This window comes from Thunnus thynnus, chromosome 19 (genome assembly GCF_963924715.1).
Source record: "Thunnus thynnus chromosome 19, fThuThy2.1, whole genome shotgun sequence".
Taxonomy (NCBI): Eukaryota; Metazoa; Chordata; class Actinopteri; order Scombriformes; family Scombridae; genus Thunnus; species Thunnus thynnus.
In genome coordinates this window covers 19305066-19318990 of record NC_089535.1, presented here as the reverse complement: position 1 = coordinate 19318990, position 13925 = coordinate 19305066, and the positions used below count along the sequence as shown (strand labels likewise).

Sequence of the window (13925 nt, the reverse complement as noted above, 5' to 3'; positions counted from 1 at the left end):
CTTTTTTATTAGATCTACAGTCACTTGAGTTTTATACGTATATATATATATATATATATATATATATATATATATATATATATATATATATATATATATATATATATATATATATATATATATGTGTGTGTGTGTGTGTGTGTGTGTGTGTGTGTGTGTGTGTGTGTGTGTGTGTGTGTGTATTATTGTTAATTAATATATACTTAAGAACTTTTGGAACTAAACTTAACTTTATTTTCACTTTTTGGGCCTTCTTTCTTTATCATTTTTTCTTTTTTGTCAGATGAAAGAAATGTCCCTCATCTTTCAGCTTCTTTCTACCTTTTTGTCAGCTGCCCCTTCCTGTCTCCCTTTTTCAAGAGGTTCATATGTTCATTTGCTCACACTCTCTCTGTTTCCTCATCTGTCATCCCTTTCTTCTCTGCCTTTACTTTCTCTTGCCCTTCTCTTTGTCTTGCCTACTTTCCTTTCTTTCCTCTCTAATTTTTCAGTTTAATCGTTTCATTAATTTCTCTCTTTTCTCTCTTTCCATCAATTCTTTCTCAATTTCCTTTCATTTGTCACACTTTTCAAGCTAAAAGTTGATGACTCGTTATTCCTTTTGCATGGAAATCTTTCCCTCCTCTTCCAAGTTTTAAGATGTCCTTGATCAGACCTTTACAGCACTTACAGTATAATTATTGTCCCCACTTTTATTACTTTGTCTACCATTGAATTTTAAATTTCTTTCTCCTGTCGTCACTCCATTCCTCTTTGTCTGCTGACACCTTAAACTAAAACTAAGTAATAACTGGACATCCTATGCATGTAGTTACATTTATACTTATATGGATATTTATTTTATGTTTAGTCAAGAATACTATTAACATTTTGAATGCATAAGAGAGTAAACACAACAGCACAATAAAGTGTTATTGCTACAGTGCAATACCACAAGGGAAGCTTGAGCTCTAGAAGCTACTATGTAGAGCTGAATGTTGTTATTTGTCTGTCAGTTTGCATTTACAGACATGCAATTTAGCCTGTAATGAAACTTAACCGAAACAGATATTTTACCAAAAAACTGAGAATAAATAGAATAATTCACCAACCATCATGCATTTCTATATTAGGTGTTTGTGGATGATACATTCCATTAATTCCATTAATCATGCATGTTATGACAAAATACCTTCACAAGAGTGCAAGAAAGAAATTGGACACATTTGAATACATTAATTGTATTATTTGTATGTGACTCATTACCAGGACATATTTTAGACAAGACAACAGCATTAAGCAAGGATATGTAGTATATGTATAATTAGTTGAAAGTCATTTGAGTTTCTAATGCATTATCCAGTAGGTGGCAGTATTGCCAAAGAAGAGCCATAGTGAAACTTCATTGTGATTTCTAGACATTTTTTTTCTTAACTGGACAGTTGTGCGGTAAAGGTGAAATTAATCAGCCCTAGATTTGTGTGTTATTAAAAAACAGATATAGTATAAGACATATGTACTGTATCTGTCTTAGGTATCATTATTACATTTAAATATTTAAACAATTTAGCTTTAATGTTGCAGCTTCATGATTCAGTCTTGATCTTTGGCCTATCAGTTTTGTGTCTGAGGTTGTCACTGTGGTTCTGGGTGATAAAGATTCTGCAGAAGGTGTTTTTTTAAGGGGAGTAAAATGCAATGCATTCCCACACGTACACACACACACAAACAGAAATACAAACCCACGCCATCTAAGCGGTGATCAGATCACCGAGCCACATCACCAGACTCGCCGCCAGGGTCATGCACTGCATCTTCCAGCTGCAGCTTTCAGACTCACTTGTCGAAACTGTTAAAACCACAGTATTTCCTGTACCATTAGATATTTTTACTGCAGCAGAACTGATGCATAGCAGAAACACAAAGACAAAAATCTAATGCAAGAGAAATGCTTCTGACACTTAAACATAACATAGCACTTTGCAGTATCATTGGCGATCTACAGTTTGCTCTAACCTTAATCTGTAATGTAATCTAAAATGTTGACAATCCTGCTAAAATACCATCAGCAGAAGCAGACTTTTCTTTATTAACTGTAGTATAGTTGCAGAGGTGACACATGCCTCAGGCAGGAGCAGACTGAATTCCATCTCCAAGTCTGAAGTTGATTTAAGCAAAGAAGAAATGTTTCAACATGCCTACAGTTGGAGCGGATTAGCCTAATAGAGGCAGTAAGCCATCCTCTCCAAGAGTACTGTAAAATCAGGGGAGGTGAATCATTCTACTTAGATAAACAATACGACAATATTGTACAGTATGCACATCCTCAAACACAACTTTCCCAAAATACACACTCATACACAGCAGCACTGGGTTCTTGTAATGGAACATTTGAAAGACAGATTCATGTTTTTGTTTGAAATTCAGCTCGTTGAATTGCTCAGATATCCCTTGAGCCATTCATCTAAGTCAAACATTAATAGGAGGCACTAGATTTACTTTGAAAAAGAGAGAGAAAACTAAAGATAGATTTAATATGTTTTTAAGACAGAATACAAGTTGAAATGAGGTTTGCATGTCTATTTTTAAAAGTCCCGTGGACACCAAACCAGACGCCTGTCACCCTCAGATTAACACATTCAGAATATTCCTGATTTATCTGTGAAACCCCTGGACTATCATGTTAGAAATTCTGCACATTTGAGGACTCTCTCTGAACATCGTGTGTTCTTTGACCACAGGGGTTTTGAGGTTGAAAGTTTGAGGCAAGCACCTCATGGGCCTCACTGGGCCTATTTTGGACCTTATTGACCAGGCGTCTGGTTTGGTGTTTATGGGACTTTTAAAAATAGACGCGCAAACCTTATTTCAACTTGTATTCTGACAGAATATTGACCATTAACCCATCTGCAGATACTTTTGTTTGTCGTGTGAATGATTAAGTTTTAACTTCTCATCTTATTTTGTTCCTTTTCCCCTTAGGTAGCTTGTAGAAATCCTCTTATTGTGCTCTGTCTGACAGCATAATATACTGTATATTCTGTATCAGTTTGTTCCAGTTCTTAAGTATATCTATATGACACTGGGGCTGGGTGCAAAATATACAGTATGTAAACCCTATATGTGCCATGTTTTTTGTGGCATCAAATTCATATATTCTGGGTTTTTTGTGCATTATTTTAGACACATTTTTCCCAAAACTTCCCTGATATATTTGGTCATTTTGTAAACTTTGGGATCCCCACAACTATCTGAAATTAAGTTCTGCGAGTTTGAAAAGAGTTTAGCTGCACAACAATGGCAGGTCATTTATTTAAATCATCTGTTGAGATTAAAAACCTCTCCAGAATGAAATTCATGTAGGCTTAAACTCATTGGGCTTTAATCCTTGAATATTGTCCTCTTAAGTCTGAACTGCTGCTCTTCCCTTCCTCCCATCAGTCTTTCATGTGAACGGGCTGCTAACTGCTAACTCCCTCAGGGAGCCCGCTCTCCTCCCAGGACACTTAGAATTAGCATAATCCTACATGGTACATGCCACTAAGTAAACCACCTGAAATGTGCGGTTGCATGTATTTGCAAATGTAGCACGGTGCCCAGTGATTGTGAGCAGACAATAGTTACATTTTTAGACAGACAATCTTGTGTTTTTTCAATTGAAGTCTGTCTCAGGCTGCATGCAGAGACACTGTCACAAATGCAACCAGCTTCACACCAAATCCAGCAATGCATGAAAAACTGCAGTCTTCCAGTTCATTTCAATGGGGGCAGTGCATTTACGCTGCAGGAGTGGGGACCACATAGGTCTCAGCAAAAGAACACAGTGGCCTTCCTAGAGAAGGGTCCAACTGCAGACTACCCTCTTGAGGCCCCAGTTCAGTGAGCCAATGAGGTTTGAGCATGAGTAGTAGGGTTCCGTTGTATGAAGTACATTAACTCTCACTTATTTCACCTTAAGAAACCACCAAAATCTGTTTCTGAACAAATTTGAAGTGAGAAATAAGCAAACGAGCTTCTGAATCGTCACTCATATTAGATCTACAAGGCATAATTTAAAAGTTTGTTCCGACCCTCATAAGGCAAGTGCACTACTGCACTGCCAGTTACCACTGCTTTCTTAGCTGTGCTTCAAGCTTGTGGGGGACACCGAAGTGAAGCAGCAAAGCCTCAGACAAGTACAACTAATAATTATGTTTTATGGTGTGACAATGCTGTGGTCAAGGTCTGGTTAGGTTTAGTCACAAAAACCACTTAGTTAGGGTTAGGGAAAGATCATGGTTTGGGTTGGTATTGTCATGGCAATATTAAACACCACAACAACGTTGTTACAATTTTTTGTCACTGTCCTGATTCATGGTTGGAAACATTCCAGATAGCAGTCAGTTCTGGGCCGATTCTGGTTGTCTTTAACCAGTCGGCTGAGTTTACAATGTTGACTGAATCCACCTTGCTCGTATGTGCACATGTCCTTGCTGGGCCAGAACTGGTCACACCAACAGATACTACACCACCCAGCATTTTTTTAAATCCCAGGGATGGCGGAGAGAGTGACATTGCTTGTTTTTAACCATAGTATGCCCCAAATGGACAAGCACAATTCAACAATAACAAGCCAACTGCAAGTTACATGCATTTCTTAAAATAGCGCATCTCACTAGTTTTTATTCCCTGTAGTCTTTGTTTAGTCAACCACAATCATAAATGAAAGGAAAGGATGTCAATTCCCTGGCAGCAAGCACTATCGTCCATGCCGGGCACACCGCCAGCAAAACCCAGCGCCCCTTTCAACCTTGTTGTGAAAAAAAGACGCCTGTCGACAGGCTATATTCAGTGAGTATATTTGCTTTGTAGAAAATCGTATTTTGTTTCGTACAATTGAAATGTTGTCACTGCTAGTTGTGCTTAAGTGTGCTCTGTGGTTATACCGTAGTTTGGATAACATTAGGTAACCTTTTCTTTCCAAGCTAAAATCTTAATAGCTGCAGCTAACCTTGCTAGCTAGTTCAATAACATTAGTTGGGCTAAGGGTAACCCAACTAATGTTACTGAACCAGCTAGTGATCATAGTACTGAAGCCAAAGCATACATCATTAACCGCTAAAGCTGTGCGCTGTGTGCTGTGTGCTTTGGCTTCGGTACTATGGAATAATTTCCATAAAATTAGTAGTTAAATGGTTTGAGTTTTCCGTAAGAAACAGAGAAACAATAGGCAAAACTGTAATGTTGGACTAGTGTTACAATGGGCTGTAAATATTTCTCATTTTCAATTTATTATTCAAAATCTTTTCTGGATCATAGAATTTTGCCGCATTGTGTTAGCCCTGTACTAACTGAATTTTTATGTCTTTATAAACTTCTGTCCGCATCAGCTGCTGTAAGGAAGAGCCCTCTGACATCAAAGGCCTCTGAACATGAAATAAGGGATGTTCCTGAAGAGGTGGTTGCAGCTGGCAGTGGATAGAGAAGGGAGTAGACAGTGAGCCTGAATCTCTGAGGCACCCTGAAATGGGATTTCAAGAAAGCACTGAGTCTTGATCAAAGAAATTCAGTTGTATTGTTGATTGTCAGCCATGTTGGTGGCATGAATTTGGGGTCCTGATTTATCCTTTTGATCCAGTTCAAGAATGTGAAGTACTCCTCTACCCCTCCGCAACAGGCCAGGGTTAGTTGGACAATCCAACCCTTTAGTCCAGACTGAAATATCTCAACAACTATTGAGGGAATATCTTTTTGAAGAATGGTGTTCATCTCTCCAGAAGAGTTCCAGTGACTTGTAGAATCAATGCCATGGCTGAGGAACACCACTCTTATTCCCTCATCTGGTGTTTTGATGATGGTGGTGGAGAACGCTGTCTAACACGTCAGTCCAAAATCTCCCACAAGTGTTCAATTGGATTGAGATCTGGTGATTGCGAAGGTCATAGCATGATTCACATCATTTTCATACTCATCAAACCATTCAGTGACCTCTCGTGCCCTGTGAATTGGGCCATTGTCATCCTGGAAGAGACCACTCCCATCAGGATAGAAATGTTTCATCATAGGATAAAGGTGATGACTCAGAACAACTTTGTACTGTTTCTCAGTGACCCTTCCCTCTAAGGGGACAAGTGGACCCAAACCATGCCAGCAAAATGCCGCCCAAAGAATAACAGAGCCACCAGATCCCCTCATAGGGGTCAGGCATTCAGACCTGTACCAGTTTTTCCTTTAATTTGTCACCTGTCTGTATATATCAACATATTTCTGTGCCAACCAGGGCTTATTTGTGTTGCACTACCCTCTGTTCCACAATGTATTTTTTACATAGTGTTTCTTTAATCTGTCTTTCTGAAAAGCTGAAAAATGATACCAAATTATTTTGGTATTTTGTTATATTCTAAGAAACAGGCCATCTACTATTTATTAGCACTTGCTATAATATGACTTTATTTGGCATTCAACAACTGCAGCTCAGTCAAATTGTATTTGTATGATCAATTTATCTAGAATATTAACAGAAAACCTGAGTATCATGTCTCAGATTTTCAGAAACACTGATGAAAGAAATGTAAAAATACACTCTGGAACAGTGACTGATGTGGGGTGGGAATTTGGATCTCCATGACAACAAGGAAACCCTTCATGCAGTACATGGTCCAGGCCTGAGCCAGCAGCACATCTTTAATTTGATATCAGAGCTGGGCCAAAATATTAAAATTAGAATGTTACAATATGTGGGCCAGAACTGGACCACAGCCTTTTACTATTGTGTCAAATACATTGGGCCAGGCAGGCCTATTTGTTTTTTATTTATGACAATTATGCATGTATGGGCCAAACTTGGGCCAAGGAACTGGGTGTATACGGGGCCAGAAGAAAAGCAAACATGTAGTCCATGTATGGGCCAAATTAATTTTGCTATCTGGGATGACACTCATGGTTGGAAATGGGAAGTGAACAGTGGACTTACAGTGGAGTTAAGTCCACTTTTTTGCCAGGGCAATAATACCTGCCTGAGAAGGGCCTGAGGAAAGAGCTCTGAGGGGCTGAAGAGAGAGCTCTGAGGGGCCTGAAGAGAGAGGTCTGAGGGGCCTGAGGAGGGAAGTGCAGCTGTTGGACCTTCTTGGTCATCCGGCAAGAGGGTGAACCAGCCTCAACTTTTGCCGAAACACAACTCGACGTCACATTGTGGTGACCATTCACATACATGCAAGCGCACATTCCTAGTGGATTACTTTGTAATGTGAATGTCTTTGGCTGTTTACTTTGTGATAATCGCAACTAAAGATAAAACAGTTGCTGTTGTAAAATCCTGTCTGTGAGTTTTACAAACTGCTGTGTTTTGGCTTCTGATAAATGAATTCATCTGTAATTCCAACTTGAATTCCTGTACCGTATTTCATTGTCTCACCAGTACCTCAAACAACATGCCCCCACCCTTGTAGCCCCTTGCATCATAGTGCCGGATTTGATGTGAATGCAAGGGTACCATGAATGAAAGGTACCATGAGGGGGGCAGATGGCCTCTTAGGATTAGCAGCATTGTCAAGGGCAGACCCCAACTCCAATCACCTCTGTAATCTCTAGACTTGTTCTCAATACACAACCAAAGCTGCCAGGAAGGGACCTGTTTGTCTGCTCTTCCATCCCCCCCAGGCACATTGAAATTCTGTTTACTGTCCTTCAACTTGGACTTAGTACTTATTTCAGTCCCATTGCATAGTGTCTGTCTGTGTACAGTTGCATCACTACTGGATTTATCACAATCAAGTCTCAGGTAGATGGTTTTGTCTGTGTGAAGACTAATCATAACTGATTGTTTTGTTTAATCCATTAATATTTGGAGTCCCTAAAAGACTGTTTGGATTTCATTCAGACTAGCCAAATGAAGGATGTATGATTGTGTCCCCATTTAATAGATTAGCATCCATATGTAGGATCAAATCAAACATCTCCTGCACTGCAACTTTGGCATAGTTGTCTCTTTGGGATGAGAAATGCCAAAATGTCAAAGATTAATGACTTTGCAGTTTTATATGCATAAAAAGAGACACCACAACATACCAGTATTGAGATGGCCCATGTATGAGAAATGAAACAATAAGAAACCAATATCTACATACAGTCCCATAGTATGGCCACTGACTTGTGAGTTCACAACAAAAGCTCAACACATCAGGTAATGTTCTCACCTGCCCCCTCGGTCTGCTCCGACTACACCCTCTTGGCTGTTAAGACTCCACCCTTTCTGGGATGACCAATCAAGTTCAAGGCTCAGGCCTTTCAAGAGTAGAGATCCCTGATGTATTTGACTTCAGTGTTTGAACATCTCAAAGCAGCACAACAAACTTCTGCATCAAGGATCCGCTGGTTGCTGGAGACAGAAATATGCAACACATGTCCGGTAAGTTTTACCTTGTTGTATGAGCATGCATGTGCAAATGGACTAATGTTAAAAGAGGGGAAAATGCATTGTAAGGATTTGTTCATTTATTCCATTGCATGAAAAAAATGCAATTAAATTGTCATGAATATTTAACTTTTTATTTTGCTATATTTTGAATAATGAAAACTGAGATCAAAATAAGGATGTGCAAAACAATTCCCACCCTTTATCTCTAGTATAAAACATTTAAGTAGAACTAAAATATATGATGTCTTAAGTTCTGCTGTCTTATCCTGATCACACACCTATATTTGATATCTTTACCGTAAACTTCATACTGGGATAAACAAGTTACATGTTCTGTAAATAGGTCTGTAAGTTTATATGTATATTTGTCTTGTCTCTACAGACTCCAAATCTAATCTAAACATGCCCCGTTCCCCCCCGGCAGCTGACTCATACCAGCAGGGCTGCATCAGGATGACACTGGAGAACTCTGATCTCTGGAAGTCCTTTCACAGCATCGGAACAGAGATGATTATAACAAAGCATGGAAGGTAACAACGCTGGTGCAGTTTAGTTGGCTACTGATTTAAGATTTAACACACATTCCAGTTACCAGGGTATTTCCCTGCTTTCTGAAAATACCAGTAGTAGTTTGTATCATTTATCACCAAAACCTACAGGAAATTGCCTATATGCTAAGTTTACAACACATATAGCATGCAATTGTTTTTCAAAAATTACAGGGTTTGATTCAATCATTTTGCAAAAACATGTAAACCAATCCATAACTAATGAGTTGTGTGTGTCTTTGTTTCAGGAGAATGTTTCCACACTGCAGTGTCAGTCTATCTGGGCTCCAACCTTTTGCCAATTATGTCATCATGATGGACATGGTTCCTGTAGACAGCTTCAAATACAAGGTATGGTCATATGCAACACAGACATCTTTGGAGTTGTGATTTTTGCAGTGTTCTACATTTTGTTCTGTTTGCTGACAAAAAATTGGATTAAAACCAACAGACTGCAGTACGTAAAATGCAGCAGTCTGCAGCCAGACATTGGCCTTCCCACTCTGGGCCATTCACCGCTGCATATCAAAGCCTTTCAATGCTTCCTGTTTGTGTACTCTCGGCTGGAGGCCCAATCAATTAGCATCTCATTCACTGATAGTGAATGGGATGGAGCAGTGAGTCATCCATACATCCAACGGCTCTTACATCAACTACTCTGGCCCATTTGGTCACAGACATTGCTTTTAGCATACACTTGAAAACAAAATGAATGGAGTGAACTTTGAGAGAGTTTCATTTGGTGTGGTGGTCATTTTGAAACATTTTGAAAATGCTACTAACAAACTCTCACATTTTATCATTCACTATGAAAACACCCCAAAAACATTTCAATAATTCATGAAGAGTTCTGATTAATTAGACATGTCCTGAAGCCTCACACTTGGCAACCCCCTACTTTTTTCCCCCTCTGTAGTGGAAAAAGGAGCAGTGGGAGGTCGCAGCGAAGGCAGAGCCCCAGCCCCCCCGTCGGACATACATGCATCCAGACTCGCCTGCCACAGGAAGTCACTGGATGAAGCAGTCGTTGTCTTTTCTCAAGATGAAACTCACCAACAACACCTTGGACCAGCATGGTCATGTAAGAAATCATCTTACTTTCTTGCAGAGATGAAGTGATTATAACATGCTGTGTTTATCCTTTGGCTTGCTTGACCATATATTTTGCTCACTCCCTTCTTTTCACTCATCAGATCATCCTGCACTCCATGCATCGCTACTTCCCCAGATTTCATGTCATCCAGGCAGACAGTCCTTACACTGTCCGCTGGGGCCCCTTTCAGACTTTCTCCTTCCCAGAGACGACCTTCACTGCGGTGACTGCTTACCAGAACCCAAAGGTATAAACATGTAAACAATAATCTAGAGTAAAAGATAACATTAACATGATAACACATGCAGGAGCAAACTGGGTATTACAGATGTTGAATGATTAAACCTTTAATCTCATCACAACTAACTTTTCTTATCGCCTTTTTTAAGATCACCAAATTAAAGATTGACCACAACCCCTTCGCTAAAGGATTCAGGGAGGGTGGCACCCATTCCCACAGTAAAAGGTACGTTTTCAGTTTTTATTAGGGAAGAAATTTGTTGCAGAGAGGTTCTCCACTACTTCATAAGCACATATATAGCTAAAACATTATCTCTTATGCTTTTTTTAAATATTGTTTTCTTTTTTTTTCTTTTTTTCATAGGTGTCGTTCAAATAGAAGTCCTCCTGCAAAGAGGGCCACACTGGACAAGGCAGCTCTTTGCAAGAGTCCTCCAGGTAAGTTTCTGTAATTGCTGAGATATTCATTAATACAGTATATCATCTGTATGTATATCAAAGTGTCTGCATTTAAGTTAATTGAATCATAAAATAAGTTTCATTCCCAAATTGAAGCATCATTGTCATGAAATCATACCATGCCAAAAGACTGTCTTGATAATATGAATATATGCTCCTTTAGAACAATGTGCCAACATCTTCTCACCACATCCTCTTAAACACTGTATTTCCCTCTCAGGCCTGCAGAGGATGCCCTCTACCACTCAGTCAGTGGAGGCAGGGAAGAATCAGGCCTCTACAGAGCAGTCACTGAAGGGGGGTCACCTTTCAGCCTGGGCTCTGGAGCAAGACCCATCTGAAAGTCTGCACGCTGAGCCCTTGGAGCTGCACGAATACGACTACAGCTGTGAAGAACAGATGGTGCCTGCGTCCGTGGCATACCAGCCCTACAGGTCTGATTTAAGATACTCAGGATGACATACATATAATCCGGTGGGATTTAGTGAAGGAAAATAAAATATATAAACAGTCTTATCACATATAGATAAAAGAAATGAATCAGAATGTATCAAGAGGAAGGGAGGCAGGAATGAGACTCCTTCATTGGTTTAAGATACATGGACATGATGATGCATTGAAATAAACCATAATGTCATTTTCTTTTCTCCAGATCTGTGGAATACGCCAGATTTCCATTCCCTTCCAGTGACGTTGACACAGCGCACACCCTCGTCCACCCTGTACCCCATCCACTTGCCACAGCTGAACACAGCACACAACAACACAGCTACCACCACCACCACCACCACAGCAACACAGCAGATTGGAGCCAGTACCCGCTTTTCTCATACTCCTGTTGGTGAACTTTGACCTTTTGCGATGATGACATCATTGGTGGAGGATAAAACCGCTAAAGCCTTGAAGGAATGCTGTTATTATGAGTGAACAAGCAACTGACTGACTACTTCAGCAGTCTGTGTTAAAAGTGTATAAATATGTATAAAGTTTCATGTATTTCCAGGAACGTGTAATGTATGTGGGGCTTAACCTGGACAAAAATTCTATTCGTCTAAAGTGGAGATCCATGTCTTCCTGATTTTTTATATTCCTGATCACGCAAGTTCAGGCTGAGCTTGTGCTAAAGTAGGTACTGTATGTGTTTTGAGACATTATATGCACAGTATATTGCTCTGTTTCAAGTCATCTGGGAAATAAGTGGGAAATTTCATCTGCAGATTTGATGAAAAGATACCCATCGGTATTATAACAGACCTTTAATAAGACTGTTGAAGTATCATATTGAGGTATCAAAGGTTTTTTGAAAAGCTTCAAAAAGCTTCCCCTTATTAATTTGGTGCTCATCTATGGCTGAGAGTGGGCATAGTTTAAAACACAGTGTGGCCTAAAAATGACATGCATGACAAAATGTACTTTCAACATCAAATTATGAGGAATATATAGTTTTAAAGTCATATCCGATAAGTCATATAAAATCAGAATAAATACCTGCAGCAAAAAGTTAAATCTTTGTATATTGGTGTTTAGATGCTGAGGAAATAAATATATCACAATAAATGCAGATAAACAACAAGTGGTAAACGTGTGTGATATTTCACTGGATATGTCCAAAATTTGACCCACTGCCTGGTGGTACTAGATGAAAAGTGTCTTCAAAGTTTAGTGTCAATCCCTCCAAAACTTGGTGAGAAAAAACCAAAACAACTTTAACATGTCCATGAAACTACACTGAGGGATTATAACACTGCTGCTCTAGTAATATGTTGCTATACTACAACTAACCGAGAGTTCAGCTATTAAATGTCACAAGAACACCAAGTATGTTTTCATCAACTACATCTGAATCTTTTGAGCACAAATATTACACAACAGTGAACTTAGGGGCGAGAAGGATGGAGCAGTGAGAGACAGTCCAAGAGCGGGGGAGTCTGACCTGATAAAACCATGACAGACAGCTAGTGTGGAATTACCATCATAGTCTGGCATAGTTTCCCCAGCAGAAGGCAGGAACGTCTGTGCTGTAAATGTTTTACGAGAGAGAGAGAGAGAGAGAGAGAGAGAGAGAGAGAGAGAGAGAGAGAGAGAGAGAGAGAGAGAGACAGAGAGAGAGAGAGAGAGAGAGAGAGAGGGAAGCCATATCTGGGACATGTATAAAGCTTCAGGGAGCAGACACTGCAAAGGAATTTTCTGAAGTACATCAACTAACATGTTTTTGTGTAATGCAATTTTTAACATCACTGTAAAAAATGCATTAGATGTGTTCTTTTCACCAGAGAGAAGTCATGTCTGATACCGTACCAAGAGTAGGTATGGTACCATCAGTCACTGCGTCTCTAAAGGACACTTCATTAATGTCAGACATTTTGGCTGTGAAGAAGTTTGAAACTGTGACATTCTGATTAAAGTGATGGCCGTTGTAACCTCCGGCTCTTCCTGAGGTACCCTGGGTCATCTGGGTCACCCACATAGCTCATCCCGGATTCCTCTCACCTCGCTATAAAATGAATTATAGAAAACAGATGGGGTCAATTAGTGTGCTTGATTTATAATTCCAGCACCAAAGGGCATGTAGGCATTTAGTGAAGGCATTTACCAGAGTCAACCTATGATTGTAAGATCTGTACTATACAATACTAAGAAAAATACTATGAAAAAATAAAAATAAAAAAATCCAGAGAAAAAATTACAGTTTATGCAAAATATCTCTGTGAGATGCTCGATAAAATTTTATGTGTGTTCATTCAATTAAAAATATATATATTATTAAAAGTGTACTGCTTGTTTTGGCTGTTCTAATTTCAGTTGGAACATTTAGTCCTATCGTCTGCTAAAGGAGGTGAATATCTATAGGCTCAAAAAGGTTTATTTAACCAGATGGACTGAGATGACTGGCAGTTCCTGGAAGAAGGTGTGAGGGTTAAATATAAGCCTGACTGTGCCGATTGCAATGCTGATTAATGAGTGAGATTACATCTTTTACATCATGTTTGATTACTAACAACTGCAGGACTAAACACTGTGGGCTTTGGAACACATTCAGACGTAAATTCAAATTGACGTAAACTCAAAAATGTTACACTTTATGTTCATTATTTTTGATGAACATTATGATTGTTGGTCTAAACCTGAACTCTGAACTATATCTAATTCTTGTTTGTCTGAGAGCTGATGTATACAGTGGTCCTGAGGTGGAAAAACACATTTTAGAGAA

The 13925-nt window shown here is 39.3% G+C and overlaps 1 protein-coding gene across 1 annotated transcript; it reads left to right on the top strand.

Moving 5' to 3' along the window:
* The first annotated feature begins 8758 nt into the window (after positions 1 to 8758).
* LOC137170883 (T-box-containing protein TBX6L-like) lies at positions 8759 to 12211 on the top strand. The gene is made up of 8 exons (XM_067574506.1): positions 8759 to 8904; positions 9171 to 9273; positions 9839 to 10003; positions 10116 to 10262; positions 10405 to 10481; positions 10620 to 10693; positions 10935 to 11148; positions 11367 to 12211. The coding sequence occupies exons 1-8, from the start codon at positions 8777 to 8779 to the stop codon at positions 11557 to 11559; spliced, it is 1101 nt and encodes a 366-aa protein (XP_067430607.1). The 5' UTR covers positions 8759 to 8776; the 3' UTR covers positions 11560 to 12211.
* Positions 12212 to 13925: the final 1714 nt, after the last annotated feature.

What these genes read in the sequence shown, in the direction of transcription:
- LOC137170883 (XM_067574506.1), top strand. Translation starts at nt 8,777, where the DNA reads ATGCCCCGTTCCCCCCCGGCAGCTGACTCATACCAGCAGGGCTGCATC. An exon ending in ATTATAACAAAGCATGGAAG is followed by an intron (nt 8,905 to 9,170) that starts GTAACAACGCTG and finishes TCTTTGTTTCAG; the next exon opens with GAGAATGTTTCCACACTGCA. An exon ending in GTGGCATACCAGCCCTACAG is followed by an intron (nt 11,149 to 11,366) that starts GTCTGATTTAAG and finishes TCTTTTCTCCAG; the next exon opens with ATCTGTGGAATACGCCAGAT.